General features: G+C 48.5%; 1 protein-coding gene across 3 annotated transcripts in view; it reads left to right on the plus strand.

The window, feature by feature from the left end:
• The window catches only part of GFRA2 (GDNF family receptor alpha 2), a 102,831-nt gene that overhangs the window by 15,109 nt on the left and 60,074 nt on the right, over positions 1 to 27,648 (plus strand). For 2 of the 3 annotated variants that reach the window (XM_032800917.2, XM_032800918.2), the window contains exons 2-4: positions 335 to 634; positions 12,354 to 12,437; positions 26,820 to 27,168. In XM_032800917.2, the coding sequence (XP_032656808.1) occupies positions 335 to 634; positions 12,354 to 12,437; positions 26,820 to 27,168 (733 nt within the window). The remainder of the gene's footprint in view (positions 1 to 334; positions 635 to 12,353; positions 12,438 to 26,819; positions 27,169 to 27,648) is intronic. The other variant, XM_032800919.2, reaches the window with a different exon arrangement.

Raw genomic sequence — 27,648 nt, forward strand, 5'->3', positions numbered from 1 at the left:
GTAGCACTGAGCGGAGTGGGGAACCCAGGGCTGATGTATGAGGAGTTGGGAAGGGATTGCAGGTTAAGATCCCACTGAATTGCCAGAGCTGTGTGGGGTGTTTGTGCGGACGTGGCTGGTGGAGTAGTAGGAACTATGGGTCAGGATCATGTTGCATCAGCAGGACTGGGAGAAGGGACCTAGGTGTAGCAGGATGCTGGCTGGGTGGGGGGCTATTTGTCGGTATCAGGGGCTGTCAAAGGGCAGTGCATTGCTTCTCATCCCTGCCACATGGCTATCATCACTCACCACACTCTGGCCTTTCTTTCCTTCCCCTCCCCTGTCTCTTGTCTAGACAAGATCCTCCATTCCCTGGCATCTGGCCAAGATTCTCATGGTTGGCGTACCCCAGTGGACTGTGTCCGGGCCAATGAGCTGTGTGCTGCTGAGTCGAGCTGCAGCTCCCGTTACCGCACGCTGCGTCAGTGCCTGGCTGGCCGGGACAGGAATACCATGCTGGCCAACAAGGAGTGCCAGGCGGCTCTCGAGGTGCTGCAGGAGAGCCCGCTCTATGACTGCCGCTGCAAGCGGGGCATGAAGAAGGAGCTGCAGTGCCTTCAGATCTATTGGAGTATACACTTCGGGCTGACGGAGGGTAAGTGTCCTGTGTGTGGTGGATCTGGCCCATCAGGAGGGGGGTGCCCCATATGCAGCTGTTCTGATGTATTAGCCCTGTCAGGGCAGTATGAGGGTGGGTCTGATCCCATGGGCAAGTGGTAAAGGGGCCCTTCTGCACCATTATGCAATGTTCCAGTCTGTTTGGTCAGGAGTAGCTGGGGGCTGTTCTGGTTCCTTGGGAGAAGTGGTTCTGATCCACTCGGTATGGCTGGAGGGGTGGTTCCGGCCCATTGGATTGTTGGTAGGTGGGTGGGTTCTGATTTGCTAGCTCAGCAGTAGTGTGTGTGGCTGGGTGTGGGTGGAGAGGGAATAGTTCTGATACACTAGCTGCTCTGATCCACTCTGGCTGGGCCAGGAACCCCATGTGGCTAGTCCTGGGAGCTTGTGAAGCAGGTATGAGTTAGGAGATGTGTTCAGAGCCTGACTCTCTCTCGTTGCCATTTACACCTGTGCAAAGTGGAAGTAAAACATTCCCGCTGGTGTCCTGATTTGGAGCAATTCATACCTGTTCTGCACATGTGGGATAATGACTGACACAAGTGCCAGGCAGCAAAGAATCAGATTTTTCATTAGTGTAGTTGGGAGGAGGGTTTACTACGGGAATGGCAGAGGGGGCCAGCTGGTCTGGAGTGAAGAGCGTTAGAGGAGCAGTGTGTGTGTGGGGAGTCCAGGACTGGAACAGCAGAGGGAGTTGCAGGGAAGGACTGACGGGCACTTGCAGAGTTGGGGCGGGGTCCAGGACTGGAATAGCAGTGGGTGTTCTGCAGGAAGGGACTGAGGGACATTAGTGGAATTATGTGGGGAACGTTCAAGTTCATTCAGTGCCTTATTCTGTAGCACGGGCTGGTGTGAGCCTGGGTAAAGCTGGAGGGGTATCAGCAGGGCTGTCTTGGACTGACATGTCTCAGTTTTTAACCGCCAAGGTTTCAGTGTTTAGATCCCAGGTAGATCTCTCCCCTCATTCATTATCAAACAGAAGCCAAACTGATGGGTGGGGATGGGAAAGAAAGAACCAAACTCTCCCCTTCCCCTGCAGACTCTTCCTCCTTTTCTCCACTTTCCTCCTCTAGATTCTTTCTCACCATCCCCCTTTCCCAGACTCTCGTCCTCTAGACTCAGGCACATCCCACCCCTGCCTTGGGAATTTTCCAGACTTGGAGAGCCCATGAGGCTTCCTAGTCCTTGCAGACACCTCCACCGCCATTGCCAACGATAGGGGCTGAGAGCTCGGAGAGCTGCACCAATGCAGAGGGCAGTCCTGGAGCCCGGCAGCTCTCTTAGCTCTGTCACTGCTTCCCTCTCCATGTTAAACATCTGATTAGTATTCTGGAAGGAGCATCCTCACAAGAACCAGACTGGGCTGGAACAGGGGTTGATGGGGGTGAGATGAATGTGGGGCTGGGCTCTTCTCTGGTGCGGATGTCTTTTCATAGCCAAGCTGCGAATGCCTGGCTGATCCCAGGCAGCCTCACTCCGGAAGGGGCCGCATACACTGGAGCAGATTGGGGTGTAATGAGAAGACACGTCGGGGCATCGAGACAGGTCACGAAGAGGGGACCCCATCGTGCAGAGAGCAGGGAGTTAATTTGCAGTTTGCGTTAGTGGGGTCAGAGGGCCAGGTCTCCAGCTGGTGCCTCTGCGTGGGCTGTTTGCCTGCTCCCCTCTCAGAGCAGGCTCCGGGCTGTCAGTCTAGTCTTGGTGTATCTATATGAGTGTCCCCCAGGCCTTGCTTGCAGAGCATTTCCCTCCTCTGCACTGTATTGGCTCCTGCCTGTCTGTGTCCAGTGGATGCCCTGGCTTGCCAGGCGGGAAAGGCACCTCACCCCCTTGCTCGCTGTCTCTGGGAATTCGCATCTTCCTGTTGTCTTCTGCTCTGTTCTAGCCTGGATTATGGCAACTGCACTGGAGTTAGTGGAGTTGCTTCATACCTACGTTGGCATCAGTGAGGGCAAACTGTGGCCCTGGCTCCTGTTCTTGGCTCTGCCACTGATTCACTGAGTGACCTTGGACAAGTTCCTTCCTCTTCTCTGTAAAGTGTCTTGAGATCCTCGGGTGCAAAAGGCTATATAAGTGCAGAAAGGATTGTTCTAACAGTGATATGTGCCACTGCTGCTGGGTGGTGTTGGACCTGCCCAGCTGTGTGCCACAGATTCTCCTTTAGCTCAAGTAGCTGGGGCCTGTGCTCGGGGAGCAAGACGGCTAGGGTTGGATCCCTGTTCTAGACAAGAAGCTTTCAGTAGTCCTGTATCTGTTACACTATGATTCCAGCCTCAGCCCCTGTGAGTGCAGAAGCCCTTCTATAGTTCAGGATGGAACTGATCGTCTGCTCTCCATGCCTCAGTTTCCCCAAAAAGAAGAGTGAGGAAGAGGACTAGAACTCAGGAGTTCCTGATGCCCAAGCTATTGCTTTGGCCATTAGGCTTGGCTGACTCTTTACGGACCTTTGATGCGTGCATGTGCCAGGAACAGGCTGTAGGCTGTACTAAAGCCCCACATGCAGTGTCTCAGCTGCCCTAAGTCCAGGAGAAAACCAGACACCTCCTTAATATGGCTCATTCTCTGGCAAGGGCGGGGGTTAAGTGAGAGCAGTGGGAAGGACATGAGGGGATCTCGGAGCTGGCTGTTTCCATAAACGAACTGCCTCGAGATACACCAGAGGCAGCTGTGACTGCAGGCCAGTGAGGGTGTAAATCAGAGAGGGGAGCAATGCAGGTAATTGAAATTGGATTTTGCCAGTGCTGGACCAGTTTGTTTACTGAAGTGAGGATTATCTACTCTCTCCTCCTCATCAAAGGGAAGGAGGAGGAAGCTGCCTCTTCCCATCCCTCCTCTCCCGACATCAGCAAGTCAGGGGCCCTCCCCTCCCCTCGCTATCACATCCCAATCAGTGGCTCAGCTGACTGGCTGTGCTAGGGTGTGGAATTGGGAACCCCCCCATACCTGAGGGGCTGGGAGAGCTGGCTGGAATTTGGTGTATGGTGGGCAGATGCTGGCAAGCTTCCTTCACACAGCTTTGCCCATGCCCCTCAATCCTGAGTCTGTAGTCACCCTGGTCATTTCCGTCCTGGGTCTGCATCGAGCAGGGGCTGCCAGTCATTTCTGAGTATCCCTCAGTTGGTTGCTCTGTGATATGTGAAAAAGTGTCACTGGTGACTAGAATGAGCCTGAGTCTGCCTCAATCCCAGCTGCCACGAGGCTGCTCTTTGTAGCAAGCAAATTTCCTCCCTTCCATTTCCCTTGCACCTGGGCTGCCTCCTGGATGATCTTTTCCAGACAGAGGTACATCATCTATTCTTGCTGTCCCTCAATAACGAGCCAGCCAAGACATGTCCAGCCCTATCCGTAGCGAGCTCTGTAGCTTTCCCTTAATACGTTTGCCCATGATGCTGATCCCATTTTAAAGATGGGTGGGGAAATGGACTCAGAGAACATTAAATGACTTCCCCAGGGTTACACAGCAAGTCAGTGGCACAGCTAGGACTAGCCCACAGGTCTCTTGACTCCTAGTCAGATGCATCAGCTGCTGGACCAGGCTGCCTCATTAAAGATTCAGAGCCAGATTTTTCAAAAAGCTCTGTACCCGAAGGCTCCTGCTTGGGCACCTGAAAGGAGTGACCAGTAGATTCAACATACAGAAGGTCCCATAAAAAACCCAGCCCTTATTTAGGTGCCTCAGTGGGAACTGAGCTCAGCTGAAAGTCTGGGCCTGATTGTGGGGTGGAGGGAGGAAAAATAGAGGGAAGGAAGGGTAAAGCAGAGAGAGCTGAACAGGAGAAAGAGAATGAAAGGAGGTCAGGGGGGAGAGAGTGTCATAGGGGTGTATCCTGCAAGTGAAAAAAATTAATTTCTTTTCCTCATGTAATTAAGAGCCAAGGGAGTGTGGCAGGGAGTGAAAGGGAAATAGTTCCTCTTTCTAACCATGCAGCGCAACCAAAACCATAGCATTCCTCTTCCTTACACGGGTCTCTCTTCCAGAGGTGGCTCCCCGGCGGCTCCAGGCTGGAGGTAGAATAGAATGCAGCCTACCCACAAAGTGGCATTTGTTCAACTGTCACTGTGATTTTTAAACTAGTTTAGTTCAATCAGTGAAACTCTGTGTGTGAACACTCTTTAGTTAGGTTAAACTGGGCTTGTGTTGTTTTAGGGTGTTGGTAAAGGTACAGGGGTAAGCTCAACCAATAGAACCAGCTTTTAAACTGGAATAAGTGTGTCCACCCAGAGGTTTGCAGTTATTGAAAGTGTTGTAAGTCTGTGTGCAATTGACATTGGGACCAGATTTCCAAAAGCACTCTGAAAACTTTGGCCCTTGGTGACTCCCTTAGACCTTCACCCACGCTTGGTTAAAACACACTTTTTTCTGATGTTAAATTGCAAGTGAAGATGAGGCAAGTTGTAGTTTTAACATGTGTCAGCTGGTGGAGGTAAACCCTAGCCTCTAGGTCAGCTCTGCTGCTGGATGGCAAAAAAGCCAGGCTGGAAGCGGGAATCTCTACTTAATGGTGATTTGCCCCACAGCACCGTGCATTCAGCAATTTCAAAAGGCTGTGCACTCATGAATGAATTTAGCCTAGCAACACCTTCAGGAGGGAGGGAAGAATACTAGCCCCATTTCACAGAGCAGAAAACTGAGGCACCAAAAGAAACTAAGGCACAGAAGGGGTGTGTTCTTACCATGTGTTGGAAGGCAGGCTGTAGCTTTCACATAGGTTAGCAGCGTGAGATGGTGACTCTGGCCTGGATGCTAGGTTTACCTTAACCTGTTAACTCATGTGAGAATTGCATGACTTTGCCTTCACTCAGATTTTACCTTCCGTTACCACATATTAGCTAATGGGGTAAGAACACACCTTTTCCTCTTGTGATGACAAGGCCAAAGGGCCCAAATTCATGCACAGAGTCAGTGGGGAAGCCAGGAATAGAACCCAGAATGACTCCTGACTCCACTCCTGTGGTCTAACCAGTAGGTAACAGACCATCTGTACAAGGTTGTGCTGATGCTCAGCATAGAGGGCTATTGGCAGAGCTGTGTGGGGAATCCAGGACCAGAATAGCAGGGAGCTGCTGCAGGACCATCCAAAGCCATCATACAATATCCCATCTTGTTTCAGAGACCTCACTTTGCAGGTAGACTCACTGTAGTGCAGCAGACCTCTGGGCAACATGGTCCAGTATCCCATCTCCTTCCATAACTAGATCTCTCAATGAAGTAATCCCCCACCTGTCACACTGGATCAGAGTGGTCTATCTAGCCAGTATCCTGTCTCTGGCTCTGCCAATATGTGATGCTTTAGAGAGGTTCGATTCTCCCACAATGCATCTCGCCAATAGACTGCCCTCCACTCACCTTTCCAAGTGAGCAAGTTTTGGATTGTCCTGGTGCATGGCAGCTTAGTCCCCAGCATTAAGCCAGGTTGGTTTCACCCCAGTGCCTTTCCCAGAGGTTAATTGCTTCTCAGCCAGCTTAGGGGACGTTTGATCCTCTTTTAATACTGGGTAATTTTCCTAGCGAGCAGCAAGGTTCAGCCAGTGTTTAATTATTTATTGCATTGGCAAAGCAATATAGAGAGAGGTTAGTGTTTCCTAAACACACTTTAATAAAGGTGCCATTCGTCATCAGAGCATTAGCAAACCCAGCACGGTGAACGTGTTGGCACGATTTAAACGAGGGACTCTTACAGGATGAGCGTAAGTGTTTCCTTTTCTTTTAATGGCCTTTCAGTTTCACCAGCCTGTGGTAACAGGCCAAAATAACACATGAGGAGGGTGAGGTTGTTGTTGTTGTTTTCAATATTCATTTGTAGTACTGTAGCAGAGGCATCAACCAAGATAGTCAGAGACAGCCTCTGCTCTAAAACTCTCACAGTCTAGCTAGAGCCAGGGTGACCAGATGTCCCGATTTTATAGGGACAGTCCCGATTTTTGGGTCTTTTTCTTATATAGGCTCATATTACCCCCCATCCTCTGTCCTGATTTTTGACATTTGCTGTCTGGTCACCCTAGCTAGGGCAGACGTGGGAAGAGAAGGCACAGAGAGAAGCAGCTCCCCCATGGACACAAAGCAGGGTCTGGGGCAGAGCCAGGAATAGCATTTAGGTCTCCTGAGTCCCCAGTCCAGTGCTCTATGCACTAGACGACGTTGCCGCCTTGTAGCTTGCCTTTTCTCTGTGTTCTTCCTGCTCTTCTCCTTTCCAGCCTGGAGGCTGGAATTCCGTTCTCTCACATCACTGAGGCTCCTCTCAGTGTGCTTTGATCACCTCCAGGAGGTCAGTCCGTGGTCTCTAATTCCAGCAGGCGCCTCTGGTTTCTCTTGTGGGCCTGCAGCACTGCTGCCCCCTCTCAAAAGGCTATTGATACCTTCTTCCTGCTGCTAGGTACCCAATCGTGGGACTCCTCACAAAGCACATTCAGTGGACAGGGCAGGTGTCCATTGCCGAAAGGAGCTGGTCACCATGGGAACAGCTTGGAACTGGGGACGGCGGGTCTGTGGTGTGTAATGTGTACTCCGGGTGGCTTCGGCCAGGTTGGTCCCTGGGCAGTGGAGGTGAGGTAGGTGGACAGAGAGTGAGGCCATGGGATAGCTTGTGGGAGACTGACTGTATCATGTCTGAGCTGAGGTGACTTGGGCTCAGTTGAGATGGGGAGGTCTGGAGTGGCCGGTGCGACCATAACACAATCTGTGGGCTTATGTTTCAGCTCACAGCGCAATAGCTGTGCTGTTGTCGCTCGTGCTGTCTAAGCACGAGTTATTTCTCTAGCCCCTTCATGCCATGAAGACACCTGGCTGGGGGAAGTGGACTGAGACCCACCAATTCATTTCTCAGAGGCCACCAAATGGCGGTGAAAGCTATTGGAGCCTCTCTCTCTCCTCTTGCTGATCTCCCCACTATCCGGGTCTCATCCCAATCTTGTTTCTGCTCTGCAGCAGGAAAGGAGAGTGGCTCAATCCCAGCTTCCTGACAACCAATTTTGCCTCGTGATCCTTTTGAAGGATTTCCTGTAGTGAAATGCATTTATAACCGTCCATGGAGGAGCTGCTGGAAGGGGAGCCAGCCCTGCCTGATTGCTTCCTCCCCATTAATCGGCCTCTTTTCCCGCAGAAGGTTTTGAGTGGCTTCTTAGTTATGGGGGACAAAAGCAGCCTCGCTCAGGCTAATAATATCCTGAATGATCCAGAAGAGCCTAGAAAAGTGGGCATGGGCCACAGTCTGTTAGGAGGCTTGTACATCTTTTTAAAAACAGAAGCCTCCTGTCTCCTCCTGCTCTGGCTGAGCATCCTCCCTGTCAAGGGAACTAACTGATGGGTCACTGTGTGAGATCTCTGTTCATCCACAGAACAGGTGCATCACCTGTGGGCTAGAGCAAGCTCCCTCCATGTTCCCCTTCACTTGAGAGAGAGAAAGAGAGGCCTCCCTACCCCCAGGAGCGAGAGGGCAACCGAGTCTAAGATAGGACAATTAGCATGATGAGTGTTCTTGTGGAGGTAAGGTCTGGCTGTTGGAAAGATGGTCTCATAGTTAAGGCTCTGGACTAGGACTCTGGAAGTTTGGGTTCTGTTTCTGGTTCTGTCGCCGACTCCCTGTGTGACTTGGGCAAGTCACTTTGTTTCCCTGTGTCTTATTCCCACCCTACAGATGGGAACAGATTCTGTTTTGTCTTACCTAGTGACACTGTAAACTCTCTGGGGCAGGAGGTATCTTTTACTTTCTATTTGTACAGCACCCGGGGCAATGGAGCCCTGAGCTTGATGTGGAATTGTAAATACTATCATACCAATAATTTAAAACACTAGGACTGAAATTGAATCCCACTCAAGTTACATCACATAAATCTCATGGGAGTAATTGCTTTTGATCACTATAGACCTAGGTTGGATTTGAATCCATGACCTGGTGGTAAAGGCCTGTATCCCAGCACTTGTCTTATGAGGAGAAGGCCCCCTTTTTTGTGCATGTAGCCTTACTCCAGATCAGCCTTGCAAATTTGAATTTGAAGAGAGAGAGAAAGAAAAAGCAGATCCGAGAGTGTGGATGTTGGTGTGTGTTGATGTTAGGGAGCAAGCAGGGAACCCCGTATTGGGACTCCTGTGTTCTGATTTTGGCTCTGCCTTTGAGAACAGTGAGCAAATCACTTGAACTATCTGAGCAAAATCAGCTCTGGCACAAGAGGATGGAACTTCCATTGATTTCAAAGAGTTGCAGCTGCTCAGATCAGGGTTGATTTGAATCCTCCATGCCTTACTTCACCATCTGTATGGTCTACCAAAGCTGACAGATTGTGAGGTTTGTTTTGTTAAAAAAAATGTGAAAAATCTCGATGTTTGTGTTTTGCTTTGAAGTGACTGTTTCAAAATTCTTTATTTTAGTATCAAAGCAGTTTAAGGATGGTAAAGGCAAAACTCAAATGTTTCAAAAGCAAGCTGTGTTTTGATTTGCTCAAAGTTTTGGTTCAGCTCAAAACAAACATTTTGGAATCCCTAGTGAACCAAAAAGAGTCAGTTCTTTTCACATCTGTACACCTGAAACCAGGCAGAAGGTGGAATTTGGAGGTCCTCTGTCACTCCTGACACCCACTTGTCATTCCCAACCCCATGGCTTGGTTTGCTGTAGAGTCACCCGTCCATACCCATCCCTTCATGCTTCACTTTCCCCTCTGTATGCTCTGCCAAATCATGTTGTGTTCTCATGCCAGTGGCTGCCCCACCTCGAGGATAAGAGCCTGTTATTGCTGCTAGTTAATAGTGACTCCTTTAGCTCAAGTGGTTGAGGCTTGTGCTTTGCCACTGGAGGTGGTGGAGTCAGTCTCTGTTGACTGCATGTGGTGTGGGTAATGTAGAATAGAGATGAATAATACATACTTTCCTGGCAAGGAGTGGGGAGGATGAATTCAGCAGTGATCGCCAAGTGCTTGGAGAGCCTCATGATTATTTCTTGGGTCTGTTGTGATGGGTGCAAGCCGATGACCACAGTGAAAAGTAGCTAGCTGTAATTTGGTGTTACAGCAGCGCCCACAGGCCCCATTTGAGATCAGGGCTGTATTGTGGCAGGGGCTGCGCATACATAAGGTGACCAGATGTCCCATTTTCATAGGGACAGTCCTGTTTTTTGGGACTTTTTCTTATATAGGTGGCTATTACCCCCTGCCCTGTTTTTTTCACAGTTGCTGTCTGGTCACCCTATACATACACATAGCAAGAGACAGTCCCCGCCTCAGGAGCTTACAGTCCAAACAGTTGAAGGAAAGATGATCATTCCTGCTTTGCTGACATGGAGAGATTAAGGCCTGTATTCTTAAAAGGTATTTGGGCACCTAACTCTCCTTGATTGCAATGGGAGTTAGGCAGCTAAACACCTTTTAAGGATCAGATTTTCTATGTTTTGCTCCAGGTCACATAAGGAGTCTGTGGCCAGGCCAGGGATTGAACCCAGCTCCCCAGAGTTCTGGTACCGTGCCTTATCTGCAAGGCACCCCCCCCACTCTAGCACCACAGCTCCTAGTACTGGTTTGGACAGACAGGACCAGATTCTCCTCTCAGCTACGCCAGCGTCACTGCCCCCCAAAGACAATGGTCTGTACTGATGTAACCCAGAGCAGGCTCTGGGCCTGCCTGCTGTGTTTGGAAATAGGCTGCTCTGTTTAATCATCTTTCCCTTTCCTGGAGAATTCCCCTTTGCTGATCAGCAGAGAGCTAGCTTGGAAGGGAGCCAGCCCCAGCCTAGCCTCCACCTCCAGGGAGCCAGTGCGGGCAGTGTGGTTAGACCCAGTGTCCTCCTTGGTTTATGGGACCATGTGTGGCGTGGCAGTTCATCTGCTCCTAAGCCCTCCACTGCAACCTCAGCTCACTTATCAGGAGGGTGGGCACTTCAGCATCTGCCAACCCTTCCTTCAGGCAGGAAATGTCTTCAGAAAGGCCCTCTCCAAAAGGCCTGGGTCTCTCCCAATCCACAGAGATGTGCCGGGAGCTCACTGAAAGCATGGCTAAGTACAGTGGAAACCGATGCACGAGGCTGTTGGTCAGTCTTCTGCTGGGAGCTCGGAGTGGCCTTCCATTGATTTTTTTTTTTCTGTCTCTCTAGCAAGAGCCCCTGCACAATGGGAGTGTTCAGGGTCCAGGACTGATATTAATGGTCCTTTCATGAATCTCTCCTTAAGAAGAACAAATGCTTTCATGGCCCATACAACTTGTCCCATTCTTGACTTTGCTGATGGCTGCTCTTTAGGGGTGCAGTTTGGTTTAGAAATTTGTGTGCACAGGTGTGTGTGCGTGCAAGAGAGATCATCACCTGGAGCTAATTTTTGTATCTCTCCTGGAGGTGCTTGAAGACAATTTAGTAATGGGCTCATTGCCCTGGAGAGCAATTCTCCAAAATCTGACCCTGTTAAAGTCAATGGGAGTGCTCCCAAGCTTTGGCACCTAGTGTGGTGTTTTATATATACTGGTCATACTGGTGGGTTCACTCAGTTCCATGGAGATGTGAAGCTACCCTCGAGAAAAGCCACAAGCTCTTGAGCTCTCTGCATACCAGTCCTCCAAGGATTAATATGCCATGGTGTTTGGCAGAGTTATGTTAGCAAGGGGCTGTTGCATTCTGCTGAGCCTGTTTTGGGTCTGTAGATTTGGGTTATTAAACCCCAGTGAAGGTCTTGGAAGCAAAACATTTGACATTGTAATTAAAATATTCACCCAAATTCTTCCCCCCTCCCCACAAATATACACCTTTCTGCCATGTGTGAAAGTGTTTGTGAGAAGATGGGCTTGGAGTCAAGAGACTTGGGTTCTGTTCTGAGCTCTGCTACAAGATGACTTTGCTGCGTTCACACACACACAGAGACACCCTCTCGGTGCCTCAATTTCCCCATCTGTACAATGAGGATGACAACAGATTTATAGCAGGGCTCTGTAGGTAAATTCATTAATGTTTGGGAGGAGCTATGACATGATTGTGCTGAGCGCTGTATAATTATCTAAATAGGGACCCAATGATACTAGGAACTGCAGGGAGCTGCTTAACAATACAATTCAAGGTTGGAAATGCCTTTTCTTTCCCCCTCAAAATCAGCCATAATTCTAACAAAGGCTAAGCCCTGAGCTAGAGCTATTCAGGGGTGAGGGGAGAATTTTGACATGTTGAAATAACTTTCTGTTCTGAATCAGAAGGTACTGTCAAAATACTGACAGTTTTTGCAAAGCAGGGGTAAAAAATCCCCCAAAGTTTTGAATCTGGGAAAACGTCAACATTTTTGATCGACATGCCAAAATGAGATGTTTTGAACTGAAAAAAAAATTCATTTAGTTTTGAAGTGTCCATTTGCAACGAACGTTTGTTTCAATTCTACTGAAAGAGGAAATCAAAAAGCTTTGGTGAAATTGACATTTTCCTGTGGGGAAAGTGTCAATTTTGACAATTACATTTTCCTATGGGCAAATTTTTATGGTCACATTTTTTTGACCAGCTCTGCAGAAATGAAATGGTCGAACATTCCAGGATGAATAGGATTTGTAGGGGAGTCAAAGGAATTTCCGTGGCTGGATCCAGCTGAAATTCAGTGAGATTTAGCACCTAATCCCCTTAGTGCCTTATGACCGGCTTCCCCCACAGTGGCTTGGGGGGGCAGCTCAGTAATAGCATGGGTGGTTGTTGGGTTTATTCAGTGCGGGGTTTCAATCTCTTTTATTTTATTTTTTTCCCCTACTCCAGGAGAAGAATTTTATGAAGCTTCCCCTTACGAGCCGGTCACCTCTCGTCTCTCTGATATATTCAGACTCGCTTCAATTTTCTCAGGTAATAAAAGCAAAACAAAACATGCTTTCACTGTTTTATATTCTCTTCCTCTCGCCTGTGAATAGACCTTCTGCCAACCTCCAGGGGAATGATAAAACATTAGCTCCCTTTCCCATTCCTCAATCCCTTCCTCTCCAGCCTATCTCCCACCCCATAATATCTCATATTGCGCCCCCCTTCCCTGGTTGCCTTGCAATCATAATTCTGTGACTAAGATGTTGCAGCCTGGAGCTATGGATAACGGTGACATCTCTAGCGCTGCTACTGAGAATGCTCTGGGCCTGATTCTCAGTTGCCCTGCACCTCATGCTGTTATTTCCACCCGTGCAAAGTGAGCATGAAACACTACAGGGCAGATGCTCTTCACATAAAGCAGCAAGTGAGTAAAAGTGCAAATCGAGAGTAGCTCCAGTCAGGGACATTTGGATTGCACTGGTGTGACTGAGAGCAGAACTGAGCCTTATTGTTCTCATTCGTTAGCGGTTCACACACACCGTGCACTGATGATGCTATGAAATACAGGGCAACAGAAGCAGGTTCTTGGGGTTCACATGTATAGATCTATAATTAATGTGTTGCACCAGAGTCTAATCTCAGTGATGTTGGTGCCAGTCTGGCGGCACTGCACTGATTTCTGTGGAGTTACTTGGAGTTTAAAGCAGTGTAACTGAGAGCAGAGTGCTGGACCAATGTGAGTGAACTAATAACACTCTGCTGCAGAGTCCAATGGGAGGCAAATATAGAGAGAAGTGCAGGGGTGACCCTACATTGGTCCCTGGTGGGGACAGACCAGACTGAATCTCCTGGGTCTTCCCCTTGCTAATTTTTCTGAGCTGGGAAGAGCCCTCTTTGCAACCACACAGTGACCTTGGTAAACAACCGTTGTGGTGAGTGGGATTAGAAAAGGCAAATGGCTTTGTGCAGTTGTTGGAGCCAGACCTTGAGATTCTGTAACTGGATCTTCTGGGGAGTGCTCTAGTCCTGGGAGACCTTGCAGAGATGGAGTCTGGGAGCAGCATGGGACCTCTGGGCACTATTCTCTGCCTTTGGGTATTCAGGGTAGTTCTAATTCTGCAGACCAACATTGCCTTCTCTCCTTGCCCTCAAGGGCTCCCTCTATCTCTGTGTCTCCTTCCATTCTACGCCTCCTTTCTTCTTCCCTCTCTCTGCCCCTCTGTATTGTCTCCAGGCCTGTGGGACCCTTTCCCAAGCCAGATGACCCATGTGCATGTGTGTGTTCTATGCGGCACTGGTTCTTCCTCTCTATTTGAAAGCATTCTTTGATTTATGCACCTCCAAGGGCCTCCTTGCTGCAGCTGTGTAACTGTTGAAGCATCGCTTGCAAGTCCTCCCCTTTCTTATCTAGCTCCATTCCATTCAGACATTCAAGATTCCCATTGGTGTCAGTGGGAGCAGGGATATAGCTGTTTCTGGTGCCTCCCATTTCCTGACATTGGAATCCATCTGCCAGATGCGTCCAACAAAGCAACATATTCCTGCTCCCGCTAAAGTCAATGGATGACTAATGGATACTGCGGAACCCTGGGGTCATGCCCCTGGGAGAGGACAGCTTGGGAAAATAGCCAGAAAGGTGCAATGAATCCAGGGCCAAATCCCCTGCTGGTGGAAATCGGCAGGGCTCCATTAACTTCAGTGAAGATGTGCCAGTTTACAGCAGCACAGAATTCTCCTGGTCTGTCTCTGTTAGTTACTTACCTAGGGTCATGTCTATGCTATGGGTGCTAGGGACACAGATATGGTGCTGCTGCTGTGCCTCTGTAGCGTGGATTCTACATACACCAACGGAAGGGGTTTTTCCAGTGATGGAGGTAATCCATCTCCCTGAGTGGTGGTAGCCACATCGGCACTGGTGATTAGGTCAGCTTAACTATGGCACTAGGGTGTGAAAAATTTTACACCCCTGAGTGATGTAGCTAGGTCAGTCTAAAGCATAGTAGGGCTTGGAGGGGCATTTGGGGGTGCAGATGAGGAGAAATTGGCAAGACAGAACTAAGCTAGAACGTTCTACCTTCTCATCTTCTGTGGTGTGACTGTCAGCGCGAAGGGCACAGGCTCTTCCTTGGAGTGGATTTCTTTTTTTTACAGAGCTGTTGTGGTTTGGTGTTTTGCTTTTTTTTTCCCTTTGGACCCAGCTGCCTCCAAGCATTGGATAATATGGAATTGATAAAGTGGGCTGGAGATCTCGTAATTTGCTCATTTGTCTCGTAGACACACAAAACGTGTTCTCTCGCCCAGCAGAGTGTCAAGTCCATTAAGCAAAGATTTTCCCAGAGGGAGACACTTAGACACAGCTCCCCCCTCCCTCTGGGGGACTGAGACCCTGCTGCCATTCCCATGCTTTGGGCAGGGGAGTCAGTGGTGAGGAGAACAGGAAAGGGAATGAGTGACTGGGTAATGGGGCGTCTGTGCTGGAGTTCCAGGAGGCTGTTTGACCAGGTGCCAGCCCTGGGTGGAGAGGGTAGATGCCCATTTGTGTCAGTCTGGATACGCTGTAATTTATGAGAGAGTCCAGTGGTGGGGGCAGGTCCGGCTGGCAGGTTCAAAGCAAGAGCTCTGGAGAAAAAGCAGAGTTGATTTTGGGTTGGTTTGGGTTTTTATCTTTTTTTTTTTTTTTTTTACCTGAGGGATCTTGATTTCCAGATACCCAAAATGGACATGAAAGGACCTTGTAGTGATAGGGTTTGAAAAAGAGTACCAGTATGAAGAAGCAGAAAGCCTTAAATGTTCTACTGGGAGAAAGGACTTCTCTCAGGGCCAACTTGTGCAGTCTTGTGTCCCATTGGTGAGCACTTGCCTATGGAAGGCCATAAGACCCCTTGTGGAGTTAGTGCTCACCTGACTAAGAATTGCACAATTGCAGAGTAAGAATGAGGAACATCCAGCCACATGTTAGTCCCATGGCAAAATAGTGAAAGAACAGGTTAAAGAACACTGGGGGGATGAATCTTGTGGGGTCCCACAGGGGTCAGCCCTAGGTTCGGTACTAGCCAATATTTTCATTAATGATGTGGATCATGGAGTGGAGAATATGTGTATAAAATCTGCAGATGACACCAAGCTGGGAGGGTTTTCAAGCACTTTGAAGCACACAATTAAAATTCAAAAATGCCTCGACAAACTGGAGAATTGGTCTGAAATCACCAAGATGAAATTCAGTAAAGACAAGTGCAAAGTACTTCACTTAGGAAGGCAAAATCAAATGCACAACTACAAAATGAGAAATAACTGGCTAGCTGGTAGTCCTGCTGGACAGGGTGTAGAGGTTATAGTGGATCACAGATTGCATATGAGTCAACAATGTGCTGCAGTTATGGAAAAGGCTAATATCATTCTGTGACAGGGGCAGGCAACCTATGGCACGGGTGCCAAAGGCGGCACACGAGCTGATTTTCAGTGGCACTCACACTGCCCAGGTCCTGGCCACCGGTCCAGGGGGCTCTGCATTTTAATTTAATTTTAAATGAAGCTTCTTAAAGATATTAAAAACCTTATTTACTTTACATACAACAATAGTTTAGTTATATATTATAGACTTATAGAAAGAGACCTTCTACAAATGTTAGTGTATTTCTGGCATGTGAAACCTTGTATTGGAGTGAATAAATGAAGACTCGGCACACTGTTTCTGAAAGGTTGCCGACCCCTGTTCTGGGGTATATTAACAGAAGTGTTATATGTAAGACAGGGGAGGTAATTGTCCCTCTCTAGTCTGCACTGGTGAGGCCCTAGCTGGAGTCCAGTGTCCAGTTCTGGGTGCCACACTTTAGGAAAGGTGTGGATAAACTGGAGAGAGAGTCTGGAGGAGAACAACAAAAATGATGAAAGGTCTAGAAAACGTGACCAGTAAGGAAAGGTTAGAAAAACTGGGCATGTTTAGTCTTGAGAAAAGAAGGCTGAGGGGGGGACTTGATAACAGTCTTAAATATGTTAAGGGCTGTTATAAAGAGGACTGTGATCAATTGTTCTCCATGTCACTGAAGGTAGGACAAGAAGTAATGGGCTTAATCTGCAGCAAGGGAGATTTACGTTCAATATTAGGAAAAACTTTGTAACTGTAATGGTAGTTAAACTCTGGAATAGACTTTGAAGGGAGACTGTCTAATCACCATCACTGGAAGATTTTGAGAACAGATTGATACATACCTGCCAGGTCCTGGTTTACTTGGTCCTGCCACAGCACAGGGAACTGGACTTGATGACTTCTCGAGGTCCCTTTCAAGCCCAACATTTCTTTGTTTTTATGAAAAAAATATGAAAGATGGAGCTGGTTGGGAATCTTCTGTTGAATGATTTTCCCAATGGAAAATGAAGTTTCTGCAAAATCAAAATTTTCTGCTGGAAATATTTCTTTTCAGTTTCCCATTGGGGAAAATTGAAATGAAATATTTGTTGTGGGTTAGTTTGACCCGGATCTGAATACTTTATTGAATTGACCCAAAATGTTTCATTTTGAATCAATTAAAAAATAACATAAAGCTGCATTTTTCTAGCTCATTGCCTTATGGGTGTTGTCATTTGGATACCTGTTGTCTCCTATGAGCAGAGCTCCCTCGAGGACTATATCTCACACAATGCAATGTGGCTCCCTCAGGAATGTCAAAATGTTTTTCAAAAATGTCTAAATGAAAAGTTTCTACATTTTTTTTTTTTTTGGAATTTCCATTCCATAATTATTATTTTTTAAAATTTCAACTTTTCATCCTGTTCCAGAATGAAAGCAAATGTTGATATGTCAGACATTCCAACTTTTGATCAGCTCCAATCGATGGGTTTAAAAGCAAGGCAGATTAGCTGTACACTCAGGATATAATCAACTGTATATACCTGAGTCTACCTTACTGCTTAGCAAGAGCTCTCTGCACTGACAGTGAGGGGAAAATGGACCAGATGGACCAGCAGTTGGAATTTCTGACATATCAATTTTGTCTTGATTCCCACAAGAAGAACCCATGCTATATTTGGAACAGACTCTGGGTACAGCTGCTAAAAAGAGGGAAGAACCTTAGCTGGGGTCAAGTCTGTCAGGACTCCTGGGTCTAGGTGTGCCAAAGAGACCAGTTGTAACTAGAGCTGTGTCAGTAACTAATTTTTCAGTCTGTTGGCTGTCCTGTAAAATCGGGGTGGAAAATAATTCTGGTAAACCTGAAACAAACAAAATGTTGTTGTTTTTCTAACCAAAAAGTTGGAGAAAGAATGTATTTTTGGTTGAATAAAATGCTTCATTTTTGAGCTTTTTTATGCATTTTAAAACTTTTTAAATATAAGATTGAAGTAAATTTTTAAATGAAAAATTGTTTCAGATCAAAACATTTCAATTTTGGGGAGGTCTTTTTTTCAGGGTTTCAGTTTTTTAACTGAAACAAGTCAGTGAATTTGACACGAATTTGTGAAGCATTTTGGTGTCTCCTAATCTGCATTCTTTTCTTAGTGAAAAAAGTTTTGGATGGAAAATTTCTCCCAGCTCTAGTTGTAATTCACGCTAACACCATGGGCCTCTCTGTCAGTCACTGTGGGCCTGGAGTTAAGGTTGTCTGGGTGCCATAACTCTGCATTTCCAATCCTTAATAACCTTAACACTGAATTTCCTGAATATTTAATAGTTGGGTTTGGGATCACAACATCCTGTTGTGTCTGACGAAGTGGGTATTCACCCGTGAAAGCTTATGCTCCAATACGTCTGTTAGTCTATAGGGTACCACAGGACTCTTTGTCACTTTTTACAGATCCAGACTAACACGGCTACCCCTCTGATACTTAACGTCCTGGTAAGGATTTTTACTCTTAAGCTACTGGTAGGAACTGTCATCTTACATCCATCATAATGTAGGTTTCTGACTTGAAAAATAGGTTTGAATTTGCTACTTGTTTCTGGCTTAGAGGCTTGATCCTCCGGGTCAGGCAAGAGCAGCTCGTGGTTTTAGATACAGAGTTCCCAGGTTCAATGTCTACCGATAATCCAAACAAGGCTGTTATATCTTTATTTTTGTTCGGGTGTCCGGCTTAAGACAATTTAAAGGGGTCTGACTTTTCAGACAAGGTTAAGTGCCCTCCCTTGGAAAATCTTTAAACCCTTTGCAGGAGTCTCAAGTTGGGACCAAGAAGTCACTCGTTAGCCCTGGCAACTGAAATCAAGTAAGAGCAGATTGGCTGGACAGAATTCAGTGGTCTGTCTGTCAAGGAGGAATCTGAGAACCTCAGATTTCTCTCTGTGCCTTTCCTTCAGTGCCACCCACTGAGCGTCCTTTGGAATGTCATCCCAGTCCATTTGTAACTTTTGGCCATCAGTTTCCATGACCACCCCTTGTTGCTGCCTTTCCATTGGCTTCTCCCTCTTCTCAAGTCCCCTACATCTCCATCCAGCTAAAAACAGGACTTGCAGTGCCTTGACTTCTTTTCACCCATTCTCCTTTTAACCCTGGAGATGAAAGCCAAGCCCTTACCATTTGCCTTGTGCATGACATGAACCCTGCTCTACAGCAGCTGTGTCACTATGGCTACAGAGTTCAGTTGTGGTAATATACGAGGCAGGAGAAGAGTGGAAGGGCCGGAATATTATTATTCTTCAGAGGTACATTACATGGCTCATTGCACCATCTGGAAGGTTAGGGCTTCTTTAAGAGCACGTTCCTGGAATGGGGTAGGCTAATAGAAAATGTCCCTTCAGATGCTTCCAAATAAAACCAGTTAAGGGCACAAATGGCTGCTTTTGTCAGCAGTGAAGTGACATATTGCTCTGCTCTGGTGAGAGGTTAATGCTCTTAACTGCAGTGAGGTAGCTCATGCGCCTATAACGGTGACACACTGTGCTGGCCAGCTGAATGCTCCTGCCTTAGAGGGCTCATGTTCCACAGCCAGGGCCGCAGCTTAGAGCATGGATGAAGGAAAGGGGAGGCGTGAGCACAGCCTGCCACCATTAGACTTTTGACCCTGCTGAATGGTGGGCAGATACTAACAAGTGACTGGTTACTCTGGGGTGTTGGTAATGGACTACAGAGCCTTATGCTTAGGGCCCTTCCAAATTCACGGCCATGAAAAATGCGTTACGGACTGTGAAATCTGGTCTTTTGTCTGCTTTTACCCTATACTATACAGATTTCACAGGGGAGACTAGCGTTTCTCAAATTGGGGGCCCTGACCCAAAAGGGAGTTGCAGGAGATTGACAGGTTATTTTAGGGGGTTCACAATATTGCCACCCTTACTTCTGTGCTGCTGCCTTCAGAGCTGGGTGGCCAGAGAGTGGCAGCTGCTGACTGAGGGCCCAGCTCTGCAGGCAGCCGCACAGAAGTAAGGGTGGCAATACCATACCAGGCCATCCTTACTTCCGCGCTGCTGCTGGCAGTTCTGTATTCAGAACTGGGCACCCGGCCAGCAGCCGCCGCTTTCCAGCTGCCCAGCTGCCCATCTCTGAAGGTAGCGTCGCTGTCAGCAGCAGGGCAGAAGTAAGAGTAGCGGTACTGCACCCCCCCTACAATAACCTTTTGACACTCACCCTCCACAACTCCTTTTTGAGTCAGGACCGCTACAATTACACCACCTTGAAATTTTAGATTTAAATAGCTGAAATCATGAAATTTATGATTTTAAAAATCCTATGACTGTGAATTTGGTGGGGTCCTATTTATGCTCCTTGGTCACAGGCTCAGAGAAATCAAGTTGTTATTGTTTGTCAGCTCAGTAGCCTGCATGGAATGAGTTTACTGGTTCTCAGTTTTGTCCACCTCACAATGGGGAGGAGGGAAGAGCTCAGCAGACAGGTCACAGATGGAGAGGATCATAGATCTCCTATCAGTGCCCTTCTCTGTTCAGCACTAAAAGGGTTAATTGAAGGCAGTGGCTAGATTGTTTTCCCTGAAGTAATGGCCAGGCAGGATCAGGACCCCCTATTGTGCTAGATGCTGTACAAATGCCTCGCCTGACCTAATCACTGCCCTGAAAACTTCTCAATCTAGTTGAGAGGTGGCTCAAAAGGAGGATTTAAAAATGGAAAGTAAAATCATATTGTTGCTGAGTCGAACTCCTGGTTTTAACTTCTGAGGCAAAGGTGCTCCAGGGAGCTCAGCCTTTGGGTTCCAGACAGCACGGCCATTTCTCCCCCGGCATTTTGGATTAAATTATCATCAAGGAAACATTTAGCTGGTGGAAAAATATGAAAAGTGAAGTGTCTGGCATCAGAGATTATTAATTTGTGGGCTGATCTATTCCAAAAACCAACCCGTGATTAACAGGAAATGTTTCTGGCAATTGGGGCTGGAGGAGGAGGGGGCAGAACTGCCAGCCAGAGTGGGAGGCTGGGATATGGGATAGAGAAATGCTCAGCAAAGGAGAGTGTTGCTTTCACGGCTGCATGGGGCATAACATGATTATCCTCAGGTTGTCTCCCAGGCCAAATGCGGAAAACATGTTATTTAAATTTCAAAAAGATCCGATTCCTCGCCAAATGGCTGTCAGAGCTGTTAAGTGTCACCGCAAAAGCAGGTTAGAGCTGCTCCTCGGGCGTCGCTCCAAACTCCTGGAGGAATCACCACTAGCTCCAGGGGACGTGAGCAGGAGGTGCCGGTTTGGGAACACGGGGAGCGGATAGACATTTCTATGTTGATCTGTTGCACCTCTCTTGTGCATAGTGTGGGATTCAGCCCTGGACGGAGGAGCCCACGCTAGGCCTGCATCCCACTTTAGCCCTCTCTTGATGGATTAAGTAGTGCATATGTGACTGCCACCAGCTTGGCCAACCCAGTGGGGATTGAAGGAGGGACTCAAAAGCCTGAATCTCTAAAGCCTGAATGTCCTACATCCATCTGCCTGCACACATGGGTGCACTGCCTCTTGTCTGCAGTTTCCCTTTCCCACCCCTTGTTCAGCTCCATCCCTTACTCTCCTGCTGCTCTTCTCTTGTTATTGCACAAGATCCAACCACTCCTACCCTGACTAGACCCCACCCTCCTGTCCTGCCTCAGACGCCACTCCATCCCCATTCCTGCCCTAGTCTACCACCCTGTGTGTCCGTTTGCTGAGGGCTTTTCTCCTGTCCTGGCCTCCTGCTCAGGATGTTCCCTCTATCCTGCGCTCCTACAAGTTTCTTCTCCAGTGTCTTTTAAGAGCAGCCGAGGATGTGGCTTGGTGCAGCTGCCTCTCCCAGCCCCTCCCTTCATTCCTTCTGCCCTCCACCCTTGATGCTGTGTCCATGCATGCATGGCAGTAATGAGGCTGTGAAGGGAGCGGGAGCTTCCCCCCTGACCTGAAGCTGAAGCAACTGAAGTAAACGAGCTGTTACTGTTGTTTGTCGATAACAAGTCTGGGCCAGCCTGGCATTAATTGCCTGTGGGGATAGCCGTGGGATTACCGTAACCTTTCAAAAAGGGGCTGTGGAAGCAAAGATGGAGATATTGCATACGCCAGGCTTGCTGGCTGCAAAGAAGCTGACCTGATTGGGAACTCCTGAAATGCCATCACCAATGGCTTTGGTGGTGGGTCTCCCTCTAACCCCTTGTGTGTGTTTGTTTCCTGCATCAATAGACCCAATGCCCAAGTTGGCACAATTAGCAGTCTGTGCTCTGGAGAGGCAGGGGGGCTGCAGGGCAGGACTCATATGCATCAGTAGAGTTGTTTGTGGAGAGCCAAGGCATGGAACAGCAGGTTGCTTGTAGAGCAGGTGAGAGGGCGTTGGCACAGCTAGGTGGGGGAAGCTGCTAAATGCATTTCTATCATGGGGCCAGTTTTAGCTCTGTTCTCCTCCATTTGTGCACACAGCTTCCCTTCTGGAGATCAGCTGCCTCCAGAGCTTTCTGTGCCTCTGTCTCTGATATCCTTACTGTAATGCCTAATGGTCTCAACTTGGCTCAGAAACCGCTTGCACAAAGCCCTGTATGCATACATAGTGAGAGATGGTTCCTGTCCTGAAGTGCTCACAATCTGAACAGATGAGGCAGACACAGGGTGGGACAAGGGAGGATTATTCTCCCCATTTTACAGATTGGGGTGGGGGAACTGAGACCCAGAAAGATGAACTGACTTGCCAGAGGCCACACAGGGGAGTCTGTGGCAGAGCCAGGAATTGCACCCAAATCTTTTGAATGCCCAGTGAGTTCTTTAAGCACAAGACCAGCTTTCCTCTGTCTCTATCTCTATCCCAGATTCCTTCTCTCCTCCCCTTTAATTAAAAGCTTGCCATACTTTGCCTGAAGGTCTTCCTTGCAGTAGACACCGTTACATTTTATTGTTACTCCTTTTGGCCTGAGCAGTTGGTTAAAATTTGGGACCTTAGCAGTTTTTCTAGTTGGGAGGAGAAATTGTTTCCCCAAACACAGGAGGAACAAAACAAACAAACCCACACACATTTCCTTTGTTGGTTGTCCCAAGTCTGCCTTTCCAGCCAGCACTCTGTATCCGAAGAGCTTTTTCTCTTAGCTTTATCTCAGGACCACAATATTGTGCTTCCAGGTTACGTTTACTTGGCTTTTTCTCTCTGCTTCTGTCTTTTGTCTCCTTGTCTTGTGCCTCTTGTGTGCACCCACAGACTAGAGAAACTGTTCCCCCAGTCAAAGCCCTGTCCATACACATGAAACCCTCTGAGCCACATAATTCAGCTTCTGCTTGGCTTTTCCGTGTGCCTATGTTTTGGCTGCTGCTGCTGTTGCTTCAGTCATGTGATCACAATGGATTCTTTGCATTTATTCTGAATGAAAGCAGTGGCCGTGTATGACCCATAACAAGGTTTAGCTCAAGCCAGAACAGTGTTCTACAGCCTGGTACTGTCTGTGCCCAATGTTTGCAGTAAAGGGAACCCATGCTGGACAAGGGAATGTGCTGAACTCAGGTTGCAAGTTGGTGGTGAATGTTCATTCATTTCCTGTGCTAGCAGCGCCTGGCTGTTGGCAAAGGGGTGAATAATGACGCATCTGTCCCAAGAGCCAAAGGCAGCCCTAGCAAGAGCAGACGTGGCTTCCGACAGCATTAATGGATGTTAGCAGCGATTCATGTGAGACTCAGACTTTATATCCATTATTTTGCCTCAAAATTCTTCTGGACTCACCTGTATTGGAGATTCTACGAAGCCTTTTTGTACGGGGACTGATGGGGAGGGAAATGGATCTGGGGTGCTGATAAGCACCTAACTTCTGTGCTGGAGACCCTGATGCAGGCTCGAGCTCTTGTATGCTTGATCTGTACACAGTAGGCAGCATATACAGGGTTGCAGGTAACCTTCCTTTTCCTGCCTGGAAGTCTCTGCACCATCTCCTGCCCCTGGAGGGCCCTGGGCCCTGTCTTGCGTATTGTGAGGGTTGGGATAAGCTCAGGGGCTAAGGGGAATGGAGTTGCCACTCTCCCAGAGCTCCCTCAGAAGCCCCAGCTTCATAGACCCCATTGCCTTTCTGCCTCATGAAATGTTAATACTTGTGCCTTATTAATGAGCTCCCCAGAAACTGCGCTTTTCCAAGTGCAGGCTCTATTAAAATGCATCCAGGTCCCCGCAGGTCTCAGGCAGGACAGACGCAGGTGCTCAACGAGGATTATACAATAAGCCAGCACTGTGCATTGATCTCACATGTATGCCAGTGCATCAGAATGCCGTGCGCTCCGCTCTATTAAGTGTTCTGAAGGTTCTGAGGACGATAGGCCAGAGTGAGCAAGATCCAGCTGCACCAGTGCCTGATTCCTTCTGGTCTAAACCAGATCCCAGAACAAATGCTTAGTGAGTGTGAGACAAGGTGAAAGAAGGCCCTGGGAGCTGGAGAGAGACAACTGCCATGTGTCTACCACCATATGTGCTGCCCCCAGGCATGTCTGCCTGCTTATCATCTGCCTATTGCTCCTCACTGTGGTATCTAGGGAAGGGGAAGTTGCAGGGTAGAACGTATGTAGCTTGGGAAGACAGGAAACTGGACAAACTCTGTGTTCTGTATTGTATTTTGCAGGGTAGGTTTTTAACATATATGCTGTGTTAGTACTTAGCGCTTGTCTAGAAGTTGGCAAGCAACTGTCTCAACAGAGAACACTCCCCAAGCCACTGCTGGGGAAGGATGTGGGATAAATAGCTGGCTGTGTATGTGTCGGGGGTGGGGGGATTGTAGCTACTTCCGTCCCTGCCTTTTGAAGTAGGGTGTGCGACGTGGCACATCAGAGCCAGCTGTGGGTGTGATCATGGCTCCACCAGTTCTAGCCTCTCCCAGCAGGAGGCGCTGTAGGGAATGGTGCAGGTGCACTGGCTGTAGGGCCATTCCAATTTTGGCTTCTCCCAGCAGGGAGTGCTGCAGGGAGAGGTGCTGGAAGGCTGTATTCCAAATGAGGATTGAAATGTCTCAGTTGCAGAGATGGCTTTAGAAGCTGTCTGATTCTCTTAACAGCTGCTTCGGTAGGCAACAGCTTAGGCGGGCTGGCTGTGGGGGAGCTCTTGGTGAGGCCTGTGAGCACTGATGGAACAAAGCAGGGAGCGGAAAAAACAAAGCCAAAGTTTCCCACCTAGGTAGCTGCTTGCCATTTGCTAATTACCAAGGCTCTGCAAATATTTCTCTTAGGAAACCCACCTTGATGCTGCCATCTGTCTCTGCCAGTGGAAACTGGGGAACAGCGGACGAATCCAGGATCCTGGTTGGTTTGTGGGGGAGGGGAAATTAGGGAAGAAATTACTGATGAAGTCAGGTGACTTTAAAATAGCATCTGGCTCTCCTTAGGCAATTCATCATTTTGACAAAAATTTCAGCCCTTGTTCCTTCTCCGAAGTGTGTGTGTTTTTGTAAATATGTGTGTGTGTGTTTGGTTTTTGTTTTTGCTGATTGCTGGGATTCCGGGAGCAGATGCTGCAAATCCAGCTGTGCACTTGGCAGGCCAGCATTTCCGTTTCTTCAGCAGCTCTCTTCACTTAACTGCTCCCCTTCTCCCTGGTCCTGCCTGGCTGCAAGCGGTTCTGTTGGGTCTCTAGCTCAGCGCTCTTGGCTTGCCTAGACTGTCTGTGAGGGGCAGGTGGTTTGCTACGGTGCTTGACCAATCAGATGGATCATGCTCTAGTCTTCCCAAAGCTCTATTTGTTCAACTGGGCCACCGTGCTGGTGGAGGAAGGGTAAAATCTGTGTCTCTTGAAGAAGTGGGTTCCAACCATCTATTCACCCTTGGAAATCAGTTCTTTGTGTGAGACACTCTGAGCCCGATGCTTTGCTGAGCCTGCCTTTGTACTCTTATTGACACTGCTTTGGCAGTGCAAAGGAGCCTGAGGCCTTAGTGTAAATAGGAACCAGGCTCCTCTTGTGATCAGTCACCAGTGTACTGTCGGTGCAAAATGCTACCTGTGTGGCAGCGCTTTACACCCACACTTTACAGGTGGGAATGACTGCGCCCAGTTCAGGGTGACAGGTTGTCATCCCCTGTCCTTTGTATGAACAGCACAGTTCACACCTAGACAGATAACACATGTGAGGCCTTTGCAGCTCACTTCTGGCCGAAGGGGAGAATTTCACCGTTACTTGAGGTGACCCCCTACTAGTAGCAGTTGGCCCAGCACCTCTGTGTCAGGCTGCAGTGGCTTACACAGAGACCCTAAAGCAACACCAACTGTGACACACGTCATTCACCACATTGCCAGCATCACACATACCCCCCTGGTGTTTATTTATCCAGTAGCTATGCAGTTAACATTGCCGCTGCTGCATTTTCACATGCTGCATTGTAGGAGTTGTACCAGTTGTTGCCTGTTCTCATATGTCCATATACAGACACTTCTTTTTAAAAGCAAATATCTTCTGTGTTCAGGCTCTGATTGGGAATGAGCCAAGCTGTAATTACAGTGGCATTAGTGAAAGAATATGCTGGGAGAGGGGGGAGTAAAGCACCCAGGAAACCTAAAAGCGGCATTAAATTCCTAGTTGGACCCTTGTTTTCCCCAGCCCTCCTTCACCTTGCTCCATGTGGCACCCCAGCAGCTGCCCTCCTTTTGTCCTTGCCACAGGGACCTGCAATGTAGAGGTGTCTCTTCAAGGCATGGATTTTCAATGGAATGAAGCATTGCCAAATAACCAGTTCAGTGCCTCCCCCCGTGCGGTTGCCATGCTGCTGTGCGGCATCCCAGCTGGCAGGAACGTGGCTGATGACTGTTGCATTGAATGAGTGGCTCGGCTGGGTTCTGGTAATGCCTATCCCAGTCGTAGCATAATAGGCATAGTGCAGTATGTGCCTGGACTTTGTAGCTGTGTCTCGGTGCTAGGGCATGCCAGAATGCTGTAGCCACCTGTGGTGGGGATGCTCTGTTCTGGCTCCCCTAGTCACATACATCCTCTCCTCTTCCCTAGTTTCGGGGCATGCCAGCAGCATCAGCCACTCTGCCATCAACTCTGAGTAACGCCCATCCCCTCTCCCTCTCTCTGCTTGGACAGGAATGGATCCTGCTACCAACTCCAAAAGTAACCACTGCCTAGATGCAGCCAAAGCCTGCAACCTGAATGACAACTGCAAGAGGCTGCGCTCAGTCTACATCTCCACCTGCAGCAAAGAGATCTCGGCCACCGAGCACTGCAACCGCCGCAAGTGCCACAAGGCCCTGCGCCAGTTCTTTGACCGAGTGCCCAGTGAATACACCTATCGGCTGCTTTTCTGCTCCTGCAAGGACCAGGCCTGCGCTGAGCGCCGCCGGCAGACCATAGTCCCCAGCTGTTCCTATGAGGACAAGGAGAAGCCCAACTGCCTGGATCTGCGGAACATGTGCCGGACGGACCATCTCTGCCGGTAAGAACTGTCCTCCCTCTCTCCCGGGCTATGCAGTAGTGCACGATTTGGCCTTGGTTCTCCACCTGCATGGCATGATGTGGAGACTAGAATAGGGATGTCCCACAGACCCTCATGGGGAATTCGCTGCAGATCTGGTGGGTCCAAAGGCCTGATGGCAAATCCTTTTCCATCTGCCTGGTCTCTCAACAAGCCTGGATCCTTCCCAGTCCCTCCAAGCAGTCAGGACATTGGAGGTGGGAGAAAAGAAGCCACCTCTTCCATTCCCAACTCTTCTCACCCTGCACCTGCCCGAGCCAGGCTGAGGAGTGGGCAGAGAGGATGTTGTGCTGGAGTGGAGGGAGGCACAGAACAGTCGCAGCACCATGTCTATACAATGATGCAGTGATTGTGTGGCCTCCTTTGGCTCCCTGGCAGTGCCGTGTGCGGCCGGTCTGTATACATGTTTGTAGTGGTCTCTTCTGCACTATGCTTTGGCCG

Source organism: Chelonoidis abingdonii, chromosome 2 (assembly GCF_003597395.2).
Source record: "Chelonoidis abingdonii isolate Lonesome George chromosome 2, CheloAbing_2.0, whole genome shotgun sequence".
Taxonomy (NCBI): Eukaryota; Metazoa; Chordata; order Testudines; family Testudinidae; genus Chelonoidis; species Chelonoidis abingdonii.